We start from the raw sequence: 26590 nt of genomic DNA, 5'->3' as shown, positions 1-26590 counted from the left end.
ACACAGGAGGTTGAAAGAACAGTCACATGAGAACTACTTCAAAATGTCAGGACAATGGTGCATCATCATCATCATCATTATCATCATCATTGTGTTATGTTCATACATGTTAGCATGTGTGTGCATATAGAGGTCAGAGATTGATGTTGGTCATCAGTCTCTATGTATGATGATGCAGGGCTTCTCACTGGAAACCAGAGTTTGCCAATTCATCTAGTCTAGATAGTATATTCTGGTAATTTCCTCTCTCCATTCTCTAAGCACTGTGCAGTAGTGATGCACATCTTGGAGGCAACCAAAAGCTCTCCAGTTGAACTTAAGGCCTGCTTAATAGGAGGGAATATATGCCTGTAAATCCAGCTAACTTTAGCTCATGGCTAGAAAAGTCCTAGACCCTAGAGATCAAAGTTTCTTTCTTGAATAAATTCTACTTAGACGTCTGTCACTGATACCTTCTACTAATACAGTTCTAACTGTATCCTAAAAACTTATTCAAGTGTAGCTCTCACCCCTCACCAAAGAAGCAGATGGAGGCTTGTACAGAGCTCCACAACTGGTCCAAAATACAGAGAATAAATTGCCATGGAGGTCCAAGTCCCAGTTAGTATGTCTGCAATTCAACCCCTATACAAGGTTCAGGGAATATCATGGATGATTCAGTAGAAATATTGGAACCGGCAGAGGACCAGGATGCCTACTGTTAGATACTATCTTCTAGATGTGACAGGGAGGCTGTACCCAGGAAAACTTAGCTACATGGGTACCTAAACAAGACCTGTGGAATGGCACCACCAGTCTACAAGCCAACAAGGATAGAAGGCATTCAAAAGGTTTCACCCCTAGATGAAGAGCTACAAACAGCCAGCACAGTGTGGTTTTCTAGGAACACTAGACAAGCAAGAGCTGGGCCAGACCCATTAGCTAAGCTCTCTCTGTCTCCCTCTCTGTTTTTCCTTCCCTCTCTTCCTCCCCTCTCCCTCCTGTGTGTGTGTGTGTGTGTGTGCATGCGCGCGTGCATACAGGTTCTGTAAGAGTGCATATATGTGCACTGTGTAGAGGCCAAGGGACAACCTAAGGTGTTCCTCAGAAGCCATCCATCCACCTTGGGTTTTTTTTTTGTTATTGTTGATTTTATTTTTTAATTTTTTCCTGAGATAAGCTTCTCACTGAGACCTCAGGTTCCCAGTTCAGTAGTGCTGGCTGAGCAGAAGCTCCAGAAATCCTCCTGTCTCAGCTTCTCTGGTGCTAGGGTTCCAAGTACGTGCCATCACACCTATCTCTATCTCCCTGTGTTCTAGGGATTGGGTTCGGGTCCTCACGCCAATATTCAGGTACCTTTACTTACTAAACTCTCTCCCCAGACTCTAGAAATTCCTGTTTTAATCAAAACACTTTTTTTCAGTCTCAAATATGCAATTGCAGGTAGACTTCTAAGGAATGAAAGAGGGCAAAGCCACAGTGCCGGGATTGAAGGGAGCAGGGAGGGTCATCCGTCTTGAGATTTCCTTCTCCAGCCTCTACCACCCCTAAAGGACCCTAAGCCCCTCCTACACCAACCTTTTCTGTGTCACAGGTGCAAAACCTGTATTAGGCATGTTGCATATCCTGCACAAGGTCACCCAGACACCATCCTTTCCCCATAATGCCTCCAAAAGACCCAGTGGATCATGGGAGAAAAGCTAACCTCCAAGCACCCAGTGTATCATGGGAGAAAAGCTAACCTCCAAGCAGTGGCACTTCTGTGCTCTGAGCTTCAGGGCCATGGGACACTGCTGATGTTTCTATTATGTCGTCCTTCCCCCCCCCCATCAAATAGTGACAGAAACACTTTACAAAGAAAACGCAACAAGACTTTATGAGGAACCCCAGACTGAAACTTATATACAATGGGTGTAGACCTGAAAAGGCTGTCTGTTAATTAAGTCAGTTAAGGAAATGTGATTTAAAGGGACTGCAAAAGCAAGTATTTTGGATGTAAGTCTTTGTTCCTTCATGTTCTGGGACTTCAACCCTCCATAGCCTGGGGTTTCCCAAAGTGGAGAATTACCAATGTCTTTACCTGTTCCAGAAGATGGAGGAGTGACAGATTCCGGACTGTCATCTTCGGGCTCTGAGACGGTGACAGTGGGGACTGTATCAGGACTTGGCTTCAGACACAGGTCTTGCTTCTCAGGGGTCGTCTCCTGTGTGGAAGTCATGCCAGAAGGTTCGATCTCCGTCAGGGTAATCTTGACAGGAGCAGAGACCAGAGGTACTCTGTGCTGCTCATCAGAGAGATCATCTATGTAAGGAGCAAAGGTAGATTCTTCAAATAAGTGGTCCTTGATGATCTTCCCCTCCACAGGAACTGGTTGGTCAAGTGTACTAACCCCTTCCGGTTTTGCAGAGATTTCGGTGCTCTTGTCTTTTAAGTCCAAGTCTTTATCTTCTAGCCCCAGGTGAGGCTGCTCCTGGCCTTTTGTCTCCTGCGGCCTGGTTATGTCAATGTATTTATAGGCTTCTGCTTTCATCTGGTCCAGGGGGTCAGCTAGGGTCTTGTCCACTTCGGTGGACTCAGCAGGAGTCATCTCTATTCCAGAATCAGAACTCAATAAGCCATGAGACTCCATCCCAGGCACTTCTGGTAAGGAGGGTCCAGGGGTCCCCAGTCCCTCAGGGCTCTCTGAAGTGGTTATGTGGCCATTTTCCTTCTGAAGAATTCCTGTAAAGTATGCAGGGTCCTCCCGAGATGGATAACAGATGTCAGAAATCAGTGATGTGTAACATGCCCCTTCCCCATCTTTTGGTATTGAGGAGGAAGAGTGGTCCAGGGCATCAGGAACAGCTGCCACACCTGTCAATCAAAATAGCACCAGATCATGAGTAGGCTGCTTGGCTGGAGGTTTCTCTCCTGCCTAATCTACCAGCTGGCCCTCACTGAGAAAGTACAGTGTCCTTTCTCAAGACCTTGGAGCCCCAGCATGCTAATCTTCCTTGTCTACCTGATAGTATACAACTCTGCTACTTTCCAGGCAATCCACCCCAGCAGTTCACTGACTTCAGCATCTACTAACTACCTTAATAAACTCTGACTTCATTGACTCAGTTTGTTAGGAAAGAAACCCTCATCACATTCTATATTCTTAATAACAGCCCTTGAAGTAGGGTGGGAATGGAAGAGACTCCAGTGTGTGAGCAGTCCATGGCATAGACAGCAGGGAAGGGCTTGCTCCTGGAGGCTCATAGATCTGTGCTTCAAAGGACTCTAGAGCCTGTCCTTCTCCTCCAGGGCTCCTGCTGCTTTCAGATTAAGCCCATCATCCGTTGTCTATGGGAAAACACACTCTAGTTTGGAGTCTCATCCCAGAGTGTCATTAGCTCAGTAGTATGTGTCTATAGTTCTCTAGTTTCCCCTTGCTGCTCCTCTGCATGTTTGCTTCCATTGAACTCATTTGCTTTCCAAATTGCAAGCCCGTGACTCCTCTGGCTCCTACAATCTTTCCTCCACCTTCTGCAGAATTTCCTGAGGTTTCGCCTAATGTTTGGCTGTGGGTCTCTGCAACGGTTTCCATCAGTGGCTGGGTGAAACTTCTCTGATGATGATTATGCTAAGCTCCACTCTATGAGTATAGCAGAACATTATTAGGAATCATTTCATTGACTTTTTTTTTTTGCCAGTCATGTTTGTTCTAACCCAGGTCTCTTGGGCTATCGGTCCTGACCCTGCAGACAGTCAGGGAAGGGCTCCCTCTCATGGTATGGGTTTCAGGTTGGACTCGTCAGTGGTTGACCACTCCCACGATTTCTGAGTCACCTTTACCCCAGCACATTTTGTAGGCAGGACAAAAGGTAGGCCAAAGGTTATATGCTTGGGTTGGTTTTTAACTCCCCCAACTTGAAGTTTTGCCTGGTCACAGGAGATGGCCAGTTCAAGCTGAATAACCCCTCTTGCTAAGAATCTTAGCTAGGGTTCCTTACAGGTTCCTGGGAGTTTCCATTGCACTGGGTTTCTACCTCATCCCAAATGCCCCCTTTTCCAGTCGTCTCTTCCAGTTCTCCTCCTCCATTCCCCTCTCCCAACGTGATCCCTCCTGTTCCCATTCTCACCAGCCCCCAGTCCACCAGCGGAATCTATTCTATTTCCCCTTCTCAGGAAGATCCAAGTGTGCCGCCTTTGATCAGACCCTACTCTTATCCACACAGGTAAATAATATTCCAGCTATACTACCTCTCTTGTCCCTGTTACTCTCTCTTTTCCCCATCCCCCTCGTACAGATTCCCTTCCTCTTCCCAGCAAACCTGCTCTCCATTTTCATACTTTTAACATCCCAATGAGTTTCGTTAGAGTTGCTTATGGGAGCACGGGAAAGAAGTTGTTTACAAGAGCAGGGGCACCTTGCCAGCGGCATGCGCCTGGAATCCCAGTGTGGTGGAAAGGGGGGAATAGGTGGATCCCAAATGCTCTTGGGCCACCAGCCTAGACTAGTGAGGGGTACTAACCATCATGACCAAGTCCTCTTCAAATATCATCACATTGGTTATAGATGCAACATATAAATGTTGTAGGGTATGACATTCAGACCACGGCTCTGAGGGTGCCTGCACAACCACACCCTCCTGTTGTTCTCCTCCTGGTTCTTATAGCATGAGGTTGATAATGATTACCTGCTTTATGGAGTTTGAGGCTCATGGCTGGCACATTATACTGTGCAGCCGGCATTCTATGCAGATGAATGAATGGATGGATGGATGGATGGGTAGGTCAATCAGTCAATCAATGACTAGACTCGTGGAATGAAACACTAAGACCAAAGTAAAATGAATGGAAGCAAGCTACAAGGAGCACATTTTAGCCTTGCACTTGGGAAACAGTGAACAAATGTGAGTTATCTGGCAATGGAGCACGTGTGACCCCCCCCACTAGATAGTCTGACAAAGAGCGGAACCTCGACTTTGTGAAAGGCTGGGTGGCGCAACCACAGGGAGCCACTCTGGCTTCTCGTGGTGTTTGAATTGAATGACAGTCACAGATCACCGCGCTCTGACACCCAATGTCCTTACTTCATCCTTTCCTATAAAACAGAATCGATGCAATCATCCTGGAGGCAATGCCTCAGAGATCGGAGGCTCACAGATACACCCTGAAAGAAGGGACAGAGTCCAGATCACATTAGTAGTGTTTGAGAGCGCGTATAACTAGAACCAACAATAAAGAGGACTCTCTGCCCTGAAATCCTGACCCAGCCTGCTTGGTCTTACTCAAAGGTTCTTAATCTTATTTAGAAGGATTGCTACCCTACTGCGAATACTGCCAGCAAGTGGGAGCAGGAAGTGGAATAGGCAGCGTGAGAACCCCAGCACTCACAACAATTATGAAGGTTTTAGTTCCAAATACCAACAAACCAACGGTTTAAAATTCCTCAAAACAAAACTTCTAAAAGTCTGAAATTTAAAAAAGAAAGAAAAAATATCCAGAATCAGGCCTAAGGAGTTACAAAGCCAAATGCTGAAACCCTAGACAAATTCCCTAAGTCACAATTCCCACTCAGCAGAACTGGTTCTGCTCAGGGCTGAGAGCTGAACGGTTGGGGAACAAGCAGAGTGTTTTCAGTCATACACAAGATGCTTGAGTGCATGACTACTTGCTAATCCATTTTATTTTTTATTTTTTTTTAACTGAGGGAATTTCCAGGAAAGCCCATGTGGGTGTCTCAATGGAATGGCTCTATCCCACAGAAAATAAGTGTGAACATCTTCTCTGTGGAGAGACATGCCCCCCACAAGAAATCCAACAATAGAGATTCATTGTGATGTAAGGTATCAAAATATTGTAAAAGGTTGTTATGTAAGCCTGCTGAAGAGATCACTACTGTGTAATAGCCTATAATCAATCTCTGTAATATACTTTTTCATGTGCTGAATTTGTGATTTTTCTGGTATTTCAAATTGTCAGCATGCATGTTATAATTTGTTATACCTCATATTTCTTCTTCACATCAATTCCAGAATTACTCATATAAATAATGTATTGTGAGTTCCTTTTTTATTTTCCAGCGTTTGAGAATTTCATATGTGACACCTGTACTTCTCCCCTCCCTACTCCGTCTGTGTCCTCCCACTGCCTCTCAAATTCATGACCTCTTCTTCTTTATTATTATAAATATATGTGTATGTTATATAATATGTGTTATATAATATATTATGTAACACACATACATCTACCTACCTTATACACACACACACACACACACACACACACACTCACACTATGTACATGTAGGTAGGAATGACTGTTTGGGATTACCTATAATGCGACTTGTCCCTGGAGAAATTGATTCTCTCTCATCAGCATGTAGATGCTTATTTAGGGGTGGGGCCCTGTAAGATTCACCCCATCCATATTAACATGCCTTGTCATTGTGTAGGTCCTGCTTAGACAACCACATGGCTAAGATTTCACGGGTGTAGCTTGCCATTAGTACATAGAAGCCACTATCTCACGGCAGGCATCCTGGTCCTCTATTCTGACAGTCTTTCTGCCCCCCTCTTCCACGCTAGTCCCCGAGCCTCACCTGTAGGGGTTGTGGGTAGATGTGTTAATTGGAGTTGGACACTCCATGGTCAATTATTCTCTGCATGTTGGCTGCTTGTGGATTTCTGTTACAGTTTCCATCTGCTACAAAAAGGATCGTCTTTGGCTCAGGGTGAGAGCTACACTCATCCGCGGCTATAAAGGTAAGCATTTAGAATGCAGGTGGGAATTATCTAGTTCAGTCTTCCTTTAGGGTCCATGACTCTCCAGCCAGGAGTAATTGGCTGCATTTACAGTACCAGACGTGAGCTCTTTCCTGTTGAACAAGTCTTAAGTCCAATTAGATGGCTGTTGGCTACCTACCCCCCCCACACGTGATATAAATAGCACTATTGCACCCGTGGGAATATCTTCCTATTCCTGTCATTATTACAGTTGTAGGCTTTACAGCTGGGGAGAACTATTGATTGTTCTTTTCCCCGAGGCAGCTTGCATAGAATCTGAAGAAACTAGGAGAGCTAGTCCTCAGGGGGGAGGCTTTCAGGTCTGTTCCAGTTTGATTTCTCTAGGCCCGTGTCCAAAGTGTATGCTGTCTTCAGTCTTGGGGTCTTCAAGTTCTGGGAAGCAATTAAGCAGTAGCCTATCCTATTTCATGCCTCTTCCTCTGTATTGTCCCAGCCCAAATTTCCCCACCGCTTTCCTGGGTCCCCTTCATAGCTCCTGTGCCTTACCATTACCTTCTCTAGGGATCCCCAATCCCATGATCCCTTTTGACTTTCCTTGTTTCTGCCACCACCCCAGGGTCTACACTCAAGACCTAAAGATTCATAGCTAAGAATCACAAATAAGAGAGAACATCCAGTGTTTGTCCTTTAGTGGTAGTGTATTGTTTTCTTGATCTATCCATTTACCAGAAAAATTCACACTTCCATTTTTCCATGCAGCTGGAAATAATTCCATGGTATGCATGTAGCACATTTTTATTATCCATCCATCGGTCAAAGGGAATTTCAGTTGTTTCTGTTTTGTAGCTATTGTAAATACGGCAGCAGTGAACGTGGCTGAGCGAGTATTAGTGGAGCAGGGTGGCAAGTCCTCTGGGCAAGGCCAAGAAGTGGTACGGGAGGGCAGCACAAATCAGAACTTCTCTAGGATTTCCCCCATTCAGAATGGCTACAATAATGAAGACTAGAGCTGATGAGGATGCGGGGAGGGTACAGGAACTCAGACTCAGTATTGTGGGGTTGCAAACACGAAAGTGGCGTAGAGAATTTTCAAAATGCTAAAAGCAGACCGAGCTGTATAAAGAGTTGGTGGTGGTTTAAACGAAACAGATTCCTTAGTCTGGGGCATTTGATTGCTTTATTTTTATTTTTTTTAATAATTAAAAAATTTTGTGTACATTGGTGGTTTGCTTGCACATATATCTGTATTGGTTTCCCGGAATTGAAGTTACAGGTCATTGTGAGCTGCTAGTGCTGGAAATTGAACCCAGGTCCTCTGGAAGAGCAGCCAGTGCTCTTAACCACTGAGCCATCTTTCCAGGCACTATTTCTTTTTAAATTTTATGTGTATGGATGTTTTCTCTGTATGTATGTCTGTGTAGCATATGCATGATGTGTTCATAAAAGCCAGAAGAGAACGTAAGATCCCTGAAAGTGAATTTACAGATGGCTGTGAGCCACAATGTGAGTGCTGAGAATTGAACCCAGATCTTCTGGAAGAGCAACAAGTCTCTCAACCACTGAGTCAGCCTCAGTCTTAAGCATTTAAATGATCTATATGGTAGATCTTCCGACCCAGACCATTAACACTAACACAATCTATCATAATATATTCATATAAATGTGTGCATTGTATGTGTGCACATACATAACAGTAATATATATATGCATATAGGAGGCTAGATACCACAGTCATTTGTATTTAATGGATTTATATTTCACAGTGTTTCCTGTCTGTACTGGTCCCCGTTAGCTGTTTGGAGAGGAACAGGAGGTGTGGCCTTGCAGGAGTGAGTCACTGGAGGTGGGATTGAGGGTTTAAAGACTCCAGTCATTTTGAGTTCACTCTCTCTGTTCCTTATACGGAGTTCAAGATGTGAGCCCTTACCTGCTGGCTCCTGCCACCATGCCTTTTCTATACATCATGGGCTCTAAACCTCTGGAACCGTAAGCCTAAATGAACCATTTCTTCTGTAAGTTGCCTTGGTCATGGTGTTTTTTTCGTAGCAACAGAAAACTAGTACAGAATTTTAATTCAATTTATGCTTATTTTTTCTGTTTGTTCAGCCTGACTCCTCAAACATTCATTATCTGGGTTGGCTAGTACACTAACATCTTAAAACTTCCTTATAATCGAAGAGAGGTCCTTTCTGCAATCTGCATTTGCAAAAAATAAAATTTCTTGAGATTGCTGTACTTTGGGTACCTGTGCAGAAAATGATACCCATGGCCCTTTGAGGCAGTAGTGTCAAAAGACAGCTCTCCTGTCGCAGTGTTTCAGATGGCCACCACCAGGAAGCTGGGCACATACATCTACCAACAAAGTGATATATATTTCTGTATCATGCTTTCTGCCCTGTTTCTTCATGGATACAACCTGTTTCCCTACTGCTCTTACTGCTATGCTCGAGTGTATATGTTTGTATCAGTGTGGGCTGCTGTCATCTGTCTTCCTGTGTAAAGTGGGCTAGGAAGGGTTCTGTCATGTGTTTACACCTCTCACAAATACAACTCTCTTAAAAATGTCTGATGGCGGCACAGTCCTCTGCATAAATGCCATTTTTAAAGAATTCTTCGAATGTAGTAAAGAATTATGCTATTCTAGCAGAGTAGTGGTAGTAGATTCTTTTCCAAGTCCATGACCTCACTGGCCCCAAGAAGCTGACTAGGTTTCCAATACCAGGCATGGCTTCCCTCCTGCTAGGTGAGGTTTAAGTCTAATTGGACAGTTGTTTGTTGCCATTGATATTTGAGTGGTACTTACTGCACTGTTCTGCGTATCTCATCGCATAGGTCATCGTTGTGGTCCACAGGCACTGCAGCCAAGCAAGACTGCTTTATTGTTTCCCTTCCTTAGCAGCTTGCACAATATTTTCTGGACTCCAGCAAAGAGGCTTTCAGGTCAGAGCCAGCTCAAACCATCTAAGTCCTGTGTTGGAACCTGTGTACAGTGTCTTCAGCAATGAGAACCCACCTTCAACCCCTGGAAGGCAACCAAGGGCTGTATCTATAATCTATATTGTTTGGGCTGTCCCTTGGTCAACTGTGATCAACCATTGGAAAGTGCATGTTTCTCATGGCATTGGGAATTCTGTTAGTCTGTGGTTCGTGTAGATAGCACTGGCTTCACTTCCTTATAATTTTAGGTACACATAAACTACTATGTATACTTGTGGGTTTATCAAACAACCTTGGTGTTATTTGTGCCTAGTCCCTTCTTCTCCTTGATCTCCCTCCCTCCTCCCCAAGTGTGGCCCCTCCTCCATTATCCCGCTCCCCACTTCGTATCACTACTATCTTGCTTCTTCTCTCCTCACACAAACCCCTGTTCCCCACACCTAGGGTTCTTTCTATACCTTCCTAATTTCCGTAGTTATTTCATATTGTATGTGCACAATGGGAACTAGGACGCGCTGATGAGAGAACAGTTCATCATTCATCTTTCTGGGTCTGGGTTTCCTCACTCAATATGATCTTTTCTGTGCCTGTCCATTTACCTGCAAATGTCATTATTTCATTTTTCTTTACAGACGAATAGAATTCCACTGTTTAGGCATACCACATTTTCCATTCGTCTGTTGAAGGACAGCTAGGTTGTTTCCAGTTCCTGACTGTTGTAAGTAGGGTGGCAATGAACTTTGCTGAAAGATGTCAAGACGAAAAAAATGAATAAAGGTGAACTGTCCCTCAAAAAGAACTCTCCTTACAGCAAATGGAGACCACCACAGAAATTTACAGCTGAACACAATGCAGAGATCAGCAGATCATGACTCCATCTTCCTAAATATATATGTGTGAATGGGATCGAAATGAAACTGACAAATAACAGGAGAGATGGAGCCCCAACCAGTTTCTCCCTCACCACCAAATGAAACCTTCAGTGTTAGGAATGGGTTACATATAATTGAATTTTGGCCAAAGGTGTCCTGTGGAAACCCCCTCTCCCCCCCAAATAAACCAATACAGGTTATTGCCAAAGCTAGTGTTTACTCTCTCCAAATTGATAGTAAAACCCTATTGCTGAAGGCAACATCTGCGCAACTCATTGAACACAGAGGAGTAGAGCTGGTGCCTACCTAGAGTCTTCATCCCTACAGACACGAGTGTTCCTAGTACTGGAAGGTACAGTGCACACTGCAAGAGGAGACTGATAAACACCAACCCAGCCACAAACCATTCAGTCTGCAATGGTGACCCGCCTGCAAGATACACTGGTGCAGTAGTGCCACAAAAGTTACGGGAGTCACCAACCACTATCTGATTGGATTTAAGTCCACACTACAAGATGGAATCCATGCCCGACACTGCTCAGGTGGCCAAGAACCTGAGACTCAATAGATCATGGACCCAGGGGAAACCAAACACTACTATTCTGCTAAGGGAACATAGTAATAAAAGGACTCCTAACGGCATTCTGCTATGCCCAGGGTCCATGTCTCACTCAGCCATCATCAGCTGAGCATCCTTCTGCAGAAGATGGAAACAGGTACAGAGAGCCACAACTGAACGATGTGCAGAGAGTGAGTGAGGGACCTCGGAACGCTCAGTCCTCGATGGGACATCTACACACCCCTCCCCTCACGGCTCAGGGAACTACGTGGAAGAGGAGCCAGCATGGATGGAAGACACCAAGACAACAAGGCCTTTCCAGACACAACAGATGCATCTATGAACTCATGGAGACTGTTGCAGCATGCCCAGGGCCTGCATGGGTCTACACCAGGTGCAGAGGGTGGATACAAGGACCCATCCCTAACCAAGAAGTTGTCTCCAATGGACAACTGCTCGCAAAGAGGAATTAGTTTTCTTCGAAAAAAAACCAAAGCACACTTAAGTGCAGGCCCCAGGCCCAGCATGAGACGGTCAACACAGAATGAACTCAATGGTATTTTTGGAGGGGTTTGGGTAAGCGTTTTTGAGGGGGCAGATATTTTTGCCATATAGGGCTTTTTCTCATATATTATGGTTTCCAGTGTTATGTTTTTATGGAATTTCTATATCTGTCTGCATCTGTGTTTTCCTGTGTTTTTTTTCCTTTGTCTCTTCTGTTTGTTTCAGTTGTCTGTTTTCTTTCTTTATTTTACTGATTTTATTGAGCTATACATTTTTTCTCTGCTCCCCTCCCTTCTTCTCCTCTCCCTTCCTCTACCCTCTCCCATGATCCCCATAAGAAAGTGTGTGGATATCGATGGGTGGAAGGGTGGGAAAGGTCTGGGAGGAGCTGGAGGAAGAGAAACCATTATCAGAATATTTTGCATGGAAAAAAACCTATTTCAATAGAAAGTAAAATTATAAATAAAAAGTTCTCTGTTTTGGTAAAGGAAAAGAATAGATTGTAATAATATTTTTCTATGTGAAATGTAATTTGATATAATTCTTTTTTGGATAATTTGTAAAGGTAAAAATTTAAAATATATAATTCTAGTGCAGTTAAGTGAATATAATATATAATTAGCAAAATCTAATGTGTTTAGCCTTGCAAGTGTGATATGAGTGTGAAGAAGAAAGATAATCACAAAGGGAAATTTTTGTTTGAAAATGTACCTCTTCCCCAAAAGCCAAACAAATCACCTCTATGTCTGTAAGCAAATTTTTGTAAATCTAATGAACTAAAACAAACATCATCTGTTGTATCTAATATACAAATGAACTTCATATTTCAAATTTAAAAAGTTGTCTAGATACCCCCCCCCAAAATTAAATTACATTTTTAGAATGATAGCTGGAAGATTTTTATCTTTCGGTGTTTCATTCTTCAAGATTTTTTTTTCAACACTCTGGATCATGGCATTCAGAACTGTTATTTAGAAATATTGACCAAACTTGTGTAAATCACAGCTTGTTCTTTCAGTTTTCTCATGCATTTCACAAGGGACCAGGCTAGAGTCTCGAGAACACTGAGTGACCTGGTGCTTTGGATGTAGCCATATCCCCTTTCCTTTGAGTGAAACACCCTGAAAATTTCCCAAGATCCCTGAGTTTGAGATATTCTAAGCATTGTGCAGTGCCTATTAGGTGGGACTCTTGCAAACAGAAAGCCCTCTGGACAGTAAATTATGAGACAGCAGAGCCCTGCAGGAATTGTTGGAAGCGAGCAGCAGAACTGAGCCTTGGAGCTCAGGAAAGCCAATTAATTCTTGTCAGCTCTTCCTGCAGAGCTGGCAGATGTGGGTACTGAGGTATCCAGCTCGAGAAGCTGCCTCGGTAGAACCTGTCCTGTAACGTTGTTCAACAAAAGTGCCTTTCTTGTCTAGCCTCCTACGTATGCATGCATCACTATTGCATGTGCACATGCATACTTATATTCTGAGGGAGCTTCCAGGAAAGATTAGTGTGTGTGAGCCTCAGAGGACCAGATGGGGAAGTTCTAGCTATGGAAATGAATGTAAACATATTGTGTGAGGATACTACACACTGATGGGGCATGGGGGGTCGGGCTGTGGCTCTGAGATGCAAGATGTCACAATAGTTAGTGGCTGCGGTGTGAGTCTGTCTGTATCTATCCTGTAACCACTTTTTTCTATGTTGAATTTTCTTCTGCTCTTTAAGGCTTTTGTATTACAATTACAAATTTGCTTGCCTCTTAATGGTTCTTTTGTCTTTGCTCCCCACCCCCAAATTCTGAATAATTCCCATAATTCTTTGTCCTTTTAAAGACTGAAGTTTTTCAGAGTGTACAGAGATCCCTCCAAAAACATCTGAGTTCAGCAGTTCCTTTGCAGAACCTAGAAGCCTGGTTTATGAGAGGCCACTTCACACCAGGAATGAGCCAGTGAATCCACAGATGTCCCGCAGGTGGGAGCCAGGCAGGGAGGGCGGAGGAAATTCTGTGACCTGAAGGCATTTGAAATGATGTCTCCAAACTTTCATTCTATAAGAAAATTTTAGGAAAGTGCTTATAACAAACACGGAAGGATCCACACGTCACAGTTTAGTCAAAGAACAAAAACAGTGCCATCAAATCACACACACACACGTACACACACACACACACACATGCACATATACATGCACACATGCAGCTGAAGGTCATAGAAGTGTGCATACAAGCAAGGGCAAAGGGCAGATATTTGATTTTTACACTATTTTGTTTTTAATTCTCTGGTGGCAGAAAAATGTGAGGACAAAGAAGACTTCCTGGAAAGTGACCGCCTTTTTCCAGAGGAAGGTTTAGGTCCTAATCCCCTAGCTCCACACTAACTCCTGCTCATAGCATGGAGTTCATTCCAAGGGGCAGCCTGCTGTTGCTGCTGCTTCGGCAGTTTGGATTCTAGCTCTGCTACAATGCCAGCAGTTGTGAGACTCAGGGCAACTTAACATCTTAGAGCTTCAATTACTCGATCTTTAGAATGGGGAGAGCAGTAACAGCGCCCACCATTCTGAGCTACTATGAGAATTAAATGAGAACATCTAGTTCTTTCTGACCCATAGTTTCACTCAGTAAACCAGAAGTGTTGATTTGATTATCTCAGTTTTTGGGAAAGGACATAGCTACCACCCTTTGGATGGTTTCTTTATCTCTATTGACATGCTATAGGGGTAGTTTGTATCAGAAGGTACATGTAGATGATTCCCAGTTTGTTGCTCTCTGGGATCTGCCTTAGATGCTGAAGTCCCCAAAAGACAAAGTCACACTGTTCTACACGACTCCCTGAGCTAGTGATGACAGGGACAATGGTCCTGCTACCAACATACAGATGACTATGTTGAACATGAAAACTTGATATTTACCAAAACTTTGCACAGGAAAGAGGTGTGGGTATTCTAAACCTATGGGTGAGCTTTTTCCTCTGTGGACAGAGTCCATTCTACCCATAGAAGCTGAGACGTGGGCCTGCGGCTTACGATGATTTGGTAACTCTATACAGCCCTATCTTACTGTTCTGAAATAGAGACGTGGAAAACACTATCAAAGAAAGACTGATGATAACAAAATTTTTTTTTAATCACAAAACTAGGGGTGTACTGGAGAAGCATTTGTTTTACCCCTCTCCCCAAAGTTAGAAAAATAAACAACCAAAACCACCAAGAAGTGTTTGAATGGAACCACTATGAGCAGGCACAAACTAACAAACAGTAAAGACGGTAGACAGAGAAGTTAAAACTTACGATGGACACAGGGTCAGAATGTGTGATTGAGATGAGCGTGCATGCATTCCCCAGACTCAGCTTCTTAGGCTGCCAGGGGATGGATGCATGTGGCCTTCGCGGGGAGGGGAGTCAGGCAAAGGCCCTGGCACTGAACACTCCGCTCATCTTTCCTAGGTGCTACCCAGTCAGCAGTACTGGGACTAAGGATGTTGCGATGCCGATGTTAGCAGAGCCGTCTGTGAAGGATGGGTCTGCCAGAGAAGCCCAGGGGCCTTTATGTCATCTAGACGACATTCCCCTGGAATTAAGTATCTTGTATTTTAACCTGACAAGCAGGTGCTGAGATAACCAGGCACGCCCTTTCTTTGCCAGCTGTACCCATGGGATAAGTATTTTTACCAAGCCTGCCTAAGACCCTAAGCCAAGGCTGACAACATTCCCTGTGGTTTAAGCACGAGCATCTATTCTTTATCCCACAGCTCACGGCTTTATTTAAAGCTTATCTGTTAGAGTCATAGGTTTAGCTCTGGGAATTGGAGAATTCATGTTTAATAAAAACTGACTTGAAAGATCTCTCTTTATTTCCGCCAAGTGCCAGGGTTTGCTTTGCTGAGGAGTTTTCAGTTAAGCAAACAATAATTCTGTCTGAGGAAACACCCAGCCTACAGTCTGACCACACTGCATGTTTCAGGGTTCTCAGCAAAGTTAAAGAAGCAGAAGGCTGGGAAGAGAGGCCCTGGAGGCCCTGGAGGGTCTGGATGGGCAGGGCATGTGTTTATTTTAGGGCTTCTTTTTATTCATTCTTTTTTTTTTTTTTTTTTTTTTTTTGCCTGTTGTTTCAACATGGAAATGTGATCCTGTGACTTCTATGGAAGATGATCATTTTGGAGGTGGTGGTCGAAGTCAATATATATGATTCATTTAGTTCTTAAAAAGCTCCCTGAAACTCCCCATAGACCAGTTGATCTTTGTCAAGCATCATGGTGTAACGCAATGTTCACAGGACACATCCACGCGTTCATAGCATGAGTTCAGCAGTTTTATGTGTTCAGAGTTACACAACCATTCTACTGCCTTCTAATTTGCCCACTGTCACAGATGCATCCTGCTCTCTGTGTTTTCGACGTAGAGTAAGTACTAAGTTCTCTCGACCATAAAGAGCTGTCTACCTATCGCCTTTGGGGCTATTAACAACCATCTAAATGGACTTAAGATTCAACAGGAAGGAAATCATGCCTGGTGCTGGAGACCTACCCAGCTTCCCAGGGCTAGTGAGGTCATGGATCATAGAAAAGAATCCACTACCCCTACATTGCCAGACCAACACAATTTCTTGCTTTATTCTAAATCTGACCCTTAGACCACAGCTAAGTGTACCCACCAGCCTTCATCAGAGAAGCCTCTCTTTACAGCAAAAGAGACCATCGCAGAAACCACAACTGGACACAATGCAGAGATCAACAGATCGTGGGGGAGGCTAGCCTCAGCAGACACACCTACATCACAGCTCCTGTATCCATGGCTCAGGGAATATGGCAGAAGAGGGGACAAAAAGATTGCAAGAGCCAGGATACCAAGAAGTCTGCTATGAACGTCTCTCCTAGAAGGGGCTCCATAAACAGGATCAGACAAGCGGGGAGATTTTTACAGGGTTCCACTCCTAGATAAAACAATTCATGAGCAATGAATGACTGATGGGAGAAGAAGAATTAGCCTCTCCAAGGGATGAAACCCTATGTTATTGGTTATCCAATGCACAATGGAACCATGTACACACAAACAATAACAGCAGATCCATCAGGTTGTGTTTTTTATAGATTTGTGCATACCACACACACACACACACACACACACACACACACACACTATCAACTTGGGAGTGGGTGGGGGCATTGGAGGGGTTTGAAGGAGGGTAGATGGGAGAGGTTGAAGGAATGGGAAGAGGAAATGTGATGCAATCCTATTTGAATTTAAAACACACTAGTGTGACATGCAGGACATGCAGTCTGATGTGACAGGACATAGTGAGAGGTGCAGCTATGTGCTGCAGGTTGTGATAACCTGCTGCTAAAATGTCACGGGTGACAGAAAATTTGGTGGGAGACTGGTCCTCGTCAAATTACTGAACTTCAATGAGTCATTCAGTCCTCAGGAAAGCCCTGTTGCACACATGTAATGGAAGAGTGCAATAAATAACCTTAAGCTTGCTACGGTTTAAATGAGACACTTAAATGGATTATCTCATCCCAACCCTGACAATCTGCAAGGATTACAGACTGTGCCACCATGCAGGGGGATACATCCTGAAAAAGTCAGGTCTGTTCCATTCACAAAACTACTGGAGCTTGGAGCTGTTACAGAACCTGCTTTAGGAACATAGACCAACGTGCAGAACCAGAACTCAAGGCTCTAGGCCACATGGCCTCAGGGCTGATGCTAACAGCACTGTTCTTGAGATTGTTGAGAGGACTGGAGGAGAGAGGATCACGAGTGGCAGGCTTCATAAACAAAGCTAAGTGGCCCTAGATTTAGAATCACATCCCAACTAATGATGACAGTAGAGTAGCAGGAATCCGTCTCTGTCAATCAATGTCCATTGCCCAAGAAGAGGGCTGTTATTCTAACAAGGAAGTGTACGGCAGGATTTGCGCTTGTCCGAGAGTACATTTACGTAGGTTGAACACCTTTTCGAGATACCTCTGCAAGAAGACTGCTCCTATTTTTAAATGCAATTATCCTCAGCTCCACCACTCTGCCCTGGTACAGCGAATGCCTTCTTCCCCTAGTCTGCAGACTCCAGCTCACACACCCTGCTAGGCATGAGGTGCCTGAAATTTTAATTTGGGGCTTTGAGCATTCCTCATTTCAAACATAACCCCGTGTTGGAATGCAGGTTATAAAAATAGAAATGGGTGAATGACATCTTGGGACAAATTTGCATAAACCTGGAACTCAGGATACACACCTCTTGTTTCAGAGGCAAACCTTTTCCTCCTGGGAACACACACGCACTCTCTCATATACGCTCAAAGTAAAAGTAGGGTTAGGAGAGCAAAGGCATCCGGGCGACCATCTGGACTTCAGGACTTTACAGCTCCGCTGGGTACCAAACTCACAGCTGTCCCTTCCGAGAAGTCTAAAGTGGATCTCTCATGTCTGAGAGCAAACTGAAAGTTTTAGACAAGCTAGTTTGTGAAGGATTCCAATGACCTGGTTAAAACTATGAGTAATATTAAGGAAAGAATATTATTGCTCTTTATCCTGTAAAAATCTCATGAAACAGAAGCAGAAAACCAAAAACAAGCGTGTTCTGGAAAGGAACCAGTGATTGACATATTACTATGTCAGTAATAAAAAAACAAGCATTACATTCTCATGGGTTTTTCTTTAAAATCCTTAAAAATCTCGGTCATATATATCTCCTATATCTGGCTTGGGACCCCTCTGCTCATGACTTCTAATGATGGCGTGTTGTCCTGGTCAATGGAATAGACAGATTAGGTCACACAAAAATCAATTCCACTTCAGTATTTTTTTTTTAGTTCTGTTAACCATTAGTTCAAATGTTCTGTTCATCAACACAGACTTGTCAAATTAAATGCTCCCTGAAGAGAAGTTGTCAATTTGACACAACCTAGATTCAGGTGGGAAGACTCCATGAAGGGTTGTCAGGATTGGGTTGTCCTGTGTGTGTGTGTGTGGGGGGGGGTGATTGTCATAATTAAGTTAATTGATGTGGGAAGAGCCAGCATCATTCCAGAAGGAGGGGCCTTGAACTGTATTAGAGTGAGACACTGACCTCAGCACAAGCAAACAAGCCCATGAGCAGGTGTGCATTCATTTCTCTCTGCTTCCGACTTGTAGATATAATGTATCTAACTTCTGAAGCTCCTCCCTTGACATCCCGCAATGATGGACTTTAACCTGCAATTATGAGGTGGAATAGACCCCTCTGTCCTCTGGGCTGCTCTTCCTCAGGGTTTTTTACTACAGCAACAGAAGTGAAACCAGAACTGCCTCAACTTTTCCCCGTGTGTGCACATGGCAGATGTGCACAGCAGTGGAGTGCATTGCTTTTGAATCGAATCATTAAGGAAGAAAGTGGCGGTATTACCCACCAGCTAGAGTCTAAGCGTTAGACTGTGCCTATGGTCCTGCTGAGCTAACTCTGACAGCACAGTTAAAGAGGGTACCTCATGCGGTGATGAGCAACCAGGCAGAAAAGAAAACGGAGCCCTGGATAAACTCAGGCAACATACTTATACACAAGCATGTATGTGTACTACACACACACACACACATACACACACACAGCTCATCTCTGGACTGATTTTAGTCAATATCCTAAGGCACTTAAGAACAAATAATAATAATAATAATAATAATAATAAGTGTGCTGAAGGAAGCAAGCCAGGAGATGAGGGAAGGACTGAGAGATTATCAGTCAGGAGGGTGGGTTACATCAGATAAAAAGTCCTTGAGGTAGGTGAGACAGTGAGCACCTGTTGATCTACAGAGGATCAGGGTTTGGGTCCCACTACTCACAAACCCTATAACTTCAGTTATGGGGGGAATCTGACACCCTCTTGTGACCTCCCCCCATTGTCACCAGCTACATACAACACATATTCACACACATACGTGCAGACAACACACATAACATAAAATAAATAAATCTAAAAATAAAAGAAAGATGCCAGTCCTTCTCTAAGGAGGTGACATTTAAGATAAAACCTAGGGGCTAGGTATATGTGTGTCTTTAATCCAAGTACTTGAACTCTGAGAGTTCAAAGCTGGCTCGATCTCCATAACAAGTTACAGTCCAGCCAGGGCTACTTAGCGGCCCTTTCTCAAAAGCAAAACCCCAATCAGACCTAAGGGATAGATATGGCAATGCACAGCTCACAGCAACTTTTTGACCTCCTAGTGGTAATTTAGTTCTGTTCTGTGTGTTTTGATGGGTTTATTCTGACCCTTACTATGGAATGGGGTGTAATATAGACAACTGCATGAAATACCGGGATACCCCCATTCATGCCACACTTCACCTCTCCCGTGGCAGTGAAAAGTTACGAGCATCAATCTATCAACCAGGGATAACCCCTACCGAGCAGTTAATTGTCTGTGTAATAGTCATACCTGCTAGGAATCACTCGACGTCACAGCGCTTAGCTTTCAACAACAGCGCAGAATACTTGATTGAATGACTGTGTTGACAAAGGAGGATTCAGTCAATATTTTAAAAATGTCTCCCCTGGATGACTTTGTCTTACTATTGGCTTTTCTTTTGGAAATATAGGGACAGGGCCCAATAGTAGCTATGTATTTTAAGATCATCTCCCCCAAATATGGTAACGATCTTGTGACTGAAATCAAGAATTAGGCCCTTTGTCCTGCCCTCCCTCGGACCCAGTGACCAAAGCTAACAGAAGAGTCCTCTATTCCTACCATGTTGTGATGTGGGAGAGTCTTCTGTTTGAGTTGATTTCATTGGCTAATAAAGAAACTGCCTGGCCCATTTGATAGACCGCCCCTTAGGTGGGTGGAGTAGACAGAACAGGAAGAGGAAGTGAGGTAGAAGGATCAGTAAGATGCCACACCTCTCCTAAGTGAGACAGACCACTGTGCCTCTCCTGAGAGAGAGGCCAGACGCAATGAAGCTCCAGCCCAAGATGGATGTACGCTAGAAACTTCCTGGTAAGGCACCACTTTGTGGTGCTACACAGATTATTAGATATGGGTTAGTCAAGACGTGAGTAAGAGGCTGGAATTAATGGGCCAGGCAGTATTTAAAAGAATACAGTTTCCATGTAATTATTTTGGATAAAGCTAGCCGGTGGCTGGGAGCAGGGCGGCGGGAAGCCGGCCCGCAGCTCCCCTCACTACAGAATGGCGCCCACGTGGATAACTGAATCCACAGAAAGCTTGAGAAAGCTTGAGAAAGAATAGAGTAAAGCATGTTTTCTTGATAGCAGCAATTTCTCAGATCTGAGCAAGTGCTCTCATCTAAGAGAGGCTTCCTGACTCAGCTTTAGCTGTGAAACCCTGCAGCTCTTTTAAGAGGTCCTGCCACAAAACACTTAAATGATGTTGATGAAAAGCTGAATGCATGCTTTTCGGTTTTCAGCCGTAGCAGGAAAAAAGCTGTGCTGTTCTAAAATGCCGGCTTTCTGGGCTGTACTGCCAGGGCAAACTCTGACTCTTTCAAGCAGGCGGTCCTGACTATGGAGCTTTTGATTGTTGTTTAATACTGTTGTGGCTTGCTTGCTGGCAGGGACCTTGAACCGCCACAGAGTTGTGGTGATAAACGTGGCTACAGCCGGTGCCTCTCCCATGAGGCTGGAAAGCTAAGGAATGGGCTGGATCCAGCCGCCAAAGTCATGGCTTTAATCCTACCTATATTGGTTGGTAAATTAAAGACTCGTGTGGTCAGAAAAAGAGAGATATACAGTAAAGAGAGATTCAAAGACAAAGAAAACCTCTAAATGGTTTACAGTGTGTTAAAATATATGCAGACTAAAGGTTAAAGTTCTTAAAAGTAAAAAAGAAAAAAAAAAGGAAGTAGTTTGTTGTGGTGGTACACACCTTTAATCCCAACACTTAGGAGGCAAGGTATATTGACCTCTGTGACTTCAAGGGGCAGAGGTGGATTGATCTCTGTGACTTCAAGGTGTGGTAGCACACGCCTTTAATCCGAATGCCTGGGAGGCAGAGACAGACAGATCTCTGTGAGTTCAAGGTGTTGTAGCACACACTTTTAATCCCAGCACTTGGGAAGCAGAGACAGTGGATCTCTGTGAGTTCAAGGACAGCCTGGTCCAAAGAGTTATTCCAGGACAAAGATATACAGAGAACCTGTCTCAAAAAATAAAAGTAAAAATAAAAGAAATAGAGGTTAAAATAAAGTCGTATAAGATGGAAAATACACAGAGAATCTTGATGCTGTATACTATTATGCTCTCTTTGAATTGTTTGAATGCTGAGGAAGAAGCAATAGCTGCTAAAAGATATTTGTTTGTAAATGCTGCTGAACTAATCCAACATAGGTATTTTGAAAATACCTTGACTTTAGAATTTGGATCTAAGGATATAATACTTTGGAAAAGAGATTCTTCTTTTGTTTTTACAGAAAATAAGACCCTATGGATTGCATCTATCCCAATATGGTATGATAGACCACGCCCTCCTGAAAGGTTGCAGTGAACACCTTCAGAAAATTACTTCACCGAACTGATGACTGAGATGAACCTGGCACACGTTACACCATGAAGATCTGATTAACAGCGCCCCCATTCAGCAGGAAGCAGTTTGGAGAGAAATAACTGCGCCCATGTTCCCAAATATTGTTTATAAATGTTTTTTTACATTTAAAGGGGGATATGATATGGAGATGAATAATTTGCATTGATATGGATTTTGCTTTAGTGATTTAATTTAAGGTAAATTTTGTTATATGTATGTGTATTTCTGATACTGATTAATGTATTGTGATTGTGTAGTTCATTTAAAAATGTAATGTATATAGGTTGTTAATGGATAGTTATCAATAATATTAAAACTTGTAGTTATGTTAGTTAGATTTTCTAGCTATATAGAGATATTTTAAGTTACATAGGCATTCTTCATATCTTTCAAAGACTACAGAATATCGCATTTTAGATGTTTTAATAACTTAGGACTGTTCATGACAATGAGACATGTCTGCTCCTGGCAGCACCAATCTACTTCAAGAAGATGATGGGCATCGAAGAGGATCCTTATTGAGTTTGATAGCCATTTGGGCAAGAAACTGCTTTTGCCTGGACTATTGCATAAACTGGACATAGAGAACCCTCAGAGAGAGGACTGCTGAACTTGTCTAAAAGTGAGATGATCTTTCGGGATTCCTGATTCATGAAAGAGTCTGCAAGACATTCTGCAGGACACAGCAGAAAGTGACTGAACTGTCTTTGAAATTTCTTGCTTTATGGAAATGTCTGCTGGAAACTATGGGCCTGAAGGCTGAAGATGGATGCTCCAACGGTACAGAGGAACTTTGGGTGACTGTCCAGGCAGCGAGATGTCTCTGTCATTTCTAGAGTTTTGTAAGTTGCTTACTTCTTATTTACTTAGGTAATATTATATCCTTATGGAGTCTTTGATGGAGTTGAAGAATGGATAGATAGTTAAAGTTTTCCTTTGTTATGATAAAGATAAAATGGATATAAGTATTGTAACTAATTCTTACTTGATAACTATTTTGTTATATGTAATTTTACTATGTTAAAGTTAAAGCTTTTCTTTTATTGTTTAAACAGAAAAAGGGGAAATGATGTGGGAGAGTCTTCTGTTTGAGTTGATTTCATTGGCTAATAAAGAAACTGCCTGGCCCATTTGATAGACCGCCCCTTAGGTGGGTGGAGTAGACAGAACAGGAAGAGGAAGTGAGGTAGAAGGATCAGTAAGATGCCACACCTCTCCTAAGTGAGACAGACCACTGTGCCTCTCCTGAGAGAGAGGCCAGACGCAATGAAGCTCCAGCCCAAGATGGATGTACGCTAGAAACTTCCTGGTAAGGCACCACTTTGTGGTGCTACACAGATTATTAGATATGGGTTAGTCAAGACGTGAGTAAGAGGCTGGAATTAATGGGCCAGGCAGTATTTAAAAGAATACAGTTTCCATGTAATTATTTTGGATAAAGCTAGCCGGTGGCTGGGAGCAGGGCGGCGGGAAGCCGGCCCGCAGCTCCCCTCACTACAGAAATGTTGGATGTGTCATAGCTTTGGATTTTGTTTCTTGCTACCCCAGAGCTGTGAGAGGGCTAGCCTGAATCCTTTGCTACCTATCTTGTCCCCCATCAGTGATTTAGGGGCAGAAGAGAGGGTTTTAGCTGTGTGGTAATTAGGAGAGTTTTAAGAAAATTGTGGCTCCATTTCTTTTATTTCATTCTATGTGTCTTATTGTTTAAAAAAAAAACCAAAATAGTTATGGCCTGGAGATAGATGGCTGAGTCCTCACATCCTCAAAGTATTTGCCTGACAAGCATGGGGACGACCTCTGTCTGGTTCCAGACATATCAGTGACTGTTCTGTTGCTAGGATAAAACACAGTGACCAGTGGGGTAAGAGTCCACTGTGGCAGAGAATCATGGCGGCGAGTGGCAGGTAAGGCTGTGAGCTCATAACTGAACCATGACCATCAAGCAAAGAGAGCAAACTGGAATGGTGTGAGTTTTAAAGCCCTCAAAAACCTCCTTCAGTGACGTACTTCCTCCAGCAAGCCACACCTCCTAAACCACCACCAACTTTAGGTCAAGTGACTGAGCTTCTAGGAGACAGTCTCATTCAAACAAGCTAAGTGTGGTGGTGTGTTCTTGTAAGAAAGTGTAGAGACAAAAGAGAACCGTTGTGAATTGCTGGCCAACCAACCAGTCTAGGTGGTGAGCTCCAAGCCAGAGAGAGATCCTGCTTTAGAGAAGAGACAGTGTTCCTGAAGATGACACCTAAACTGTCCATGTGGCTGTCCACACATCCTATGCACACATACACACATGAACATGCTTGTGCACAGGCATTTAAAAAATATTATCCAATAATAGTTTTGGTGTTACTAGACTTGTTTTTCTATGTGTCAAGAACTCTTTCAAGAGCCCTACATGCAGTAATCCACTTACGTTCTGAGACACCTGTGTGAGCTAGACAGTGACGGGAGTGTGGGATTGCATGTGATGAAGGAATTCCCAGGATGTGGGATTTTCTGAGTTAAAAGTGGGAGCTTGTGGGTACATGGGAATGAGTTAATCACCCTGTAAGCAGCTAAGTAAGAATTTGAGAGCTGTTGGGTTTTTAAACACTTGTTCCCAACTATTGTGTGTATAACTACATTCTGTTATATGACTTGAGTTTCCCCCCCCCTACACTTTTATTAGTAAAAGAAAGAAAGTCTCCTCTCTTGGGTATTAAATGAAAATAGTACCAGCCAGAAAGTCTTTTAACGTGAGGCCATGCCCACTGCACACTGCAGTCTTTTGGAGTGTTTTGAGAAACACTATCAGCAGATGCACATTGAGAAATGCTTTTTGCTGTGCTGTCTGGATGAAGCCAAGATTGATGCACAGCAAGCATTTCTGAGGCTCTAAAACACTGGCTGTATAACAGGAAGATGAATATGGAGAAATCCACTAAGCCTTGTTAAAAATGAAAGACTTTTTTATGGGTGCTAACCTCAGCAATGTATTGCTTGGCCTCTGAAAACACAGTTGATTTTTTTAAAAGAAAAAAAAAAAAACAAACCTGCTGGATTCTCCAAGAGGCACCTCCTATCCCTTGCAGGATCCTCCCATGAGACAAGGGACAGACAGAAAGTTACAATACTGACACACATTCTCGTAAGATGCCTGGAAGATTTTTGCTTAGCATTAACAGGGTACAGAATAAAGGTGCGAGGGTCACTTTTCTTGTTCCTTTCATTGGGCAAACATCTACCTTCCTTGACAACATCCAAACAGCACAGGTACTTGTCAGGCGATTCAGGGGACAAAGCTGCTTAGATTCCTTACAAGGTCACCGAGAGCCCATGTGTGGACACCGGCTAGGCCAGCACTTGTCATGACTCCACAGTGACTAAGGGAGCCAGGCAGTCCTCCGGGCCTCCAAGCATGCGCAGCTCACTGGTACCAGCTGCTGCGAAAGGCAACGAAGGGAGGCGCAGGATGGAGAGAGCTGAGCTCAGTGGGAACAAGAGGTAGGGAGGGAGTGCCTGATTGTGAGTGGTTTCCCAGAGTTGGGACTTCAATGTATGCCTAGAAAGCCAGAGCAGATTAAGCCCCACCTTCCCCAGGCAGAGAGTCAGGTATCAGCGAAGCCACAGGAAATTCCGTGTCTTAAGAAGTTTGGCCAAAGAATTTGACATTACATGAAGGAACCCCACACCCCCAAAATAACAAACCAAATACCCAAGATTTATGGGCGAGTCCATTTTAGAAGTTTAGGCTTTGGAAAGTTATTTTATTTGCAATAGGTTAATTCAATATTCTTGATCTCTCTTATTTCCATGGTTCAGAATTTGCACATATCATGGAGAATCTTAATATATGGTAAGCTCTTCTGTGAATATGTATCTCTGTGTGGCTTGCTTTTGTAACTCAGGAGCTCATTAAAATTAATATTGATCAGAGCAATGCATTCAATGTAGTATTTACAAAGGAAATTATATTTTCCAGCCAGGTTCATTTTCTTGAGGACTTTCCAACTTTGGGTGTTTAAAAGTATGGTAGTAATCGAACTCTCTTTCCTAGCTATTATCCATCATCAGCCTGATGTGTATTTTTAATTATCTCCCTCATGGCTCTGCTGGCTGTGTGATGACTTATGCACATCTCACCCCACAGCTGGCACACTCTGGTTCTATACTCACCAAGTGGTTGGGTAAGAGCAGGGAGCCACCCGCAGCTCTGAACAGGTTAGGACCGTGAGGGGTGCGTTTACCCATTGAGACGGTGGGACAGATCTAACGGGAGACCACCAAGTCCAGTTGGAATGGGACTGATGGAACAGGGGACCAAACCGGATTCTCTGAATGTGGCTGACGGTGGAGGAGGACTGAGAAACCAAGGACAACGGCGATGAGCTTGAACTCTACAGCATGGACGGGCTCACTGTGAGCCTTGTCAGTTTGGTTGCTCACCTTCCTGGACTTAGGGGAAGTTGGGAGGACCTTGGACTTAACATAGTGAAGGGAACCCTGATGGCTCTTTGGCTTGGAGAGGGAGGGAATGGGGGTA

General features: G+C 43.6%; 1 protein-coding gene across 2 annotated transcripts in view; it reads right to left on the bottom strand.

Moving 5' to 3' along the window:
- Positions 1–26590, bottom strand: part of Rtn1 (reticulon 1) — a 208261-nt gene that overhangs the window by 100210 nt on the left and 81461 nt on the right. The window contains exon 2 of one of the 2 annotated variants that reach the window (XM_038337286.1): positions 2060–2833. The exons of the other annotated variant lie outside the window; for it this stretch is intronic. Coding sequence (XP_038193214.1) covers positions 2060–2833 — 774 coding nt within the window. The remainder of the gene's footprint in view (positions 1–2059; positions 2834–26590) is intronic. 2 annotated transcript variants of the gene reach the window in all.

Source organism: Arvicola amphibius, chromosome 7 (assembly GCF_903992535.2).
Source record: "Arvicola amphibius chromosome 7, mArvAmp1.2, whole genome shotgun sequence".
Taxonomy (NCBI): domain Eukaryota; kingdom Metazoa; phylum Chordata; class Mammalia; order Rodentia; family Cricetidae; genus Arvicola; species Arvicola amphibius.
This window is presented reverse-complemented; position numbering and strand designations above follow the sequence as displayed.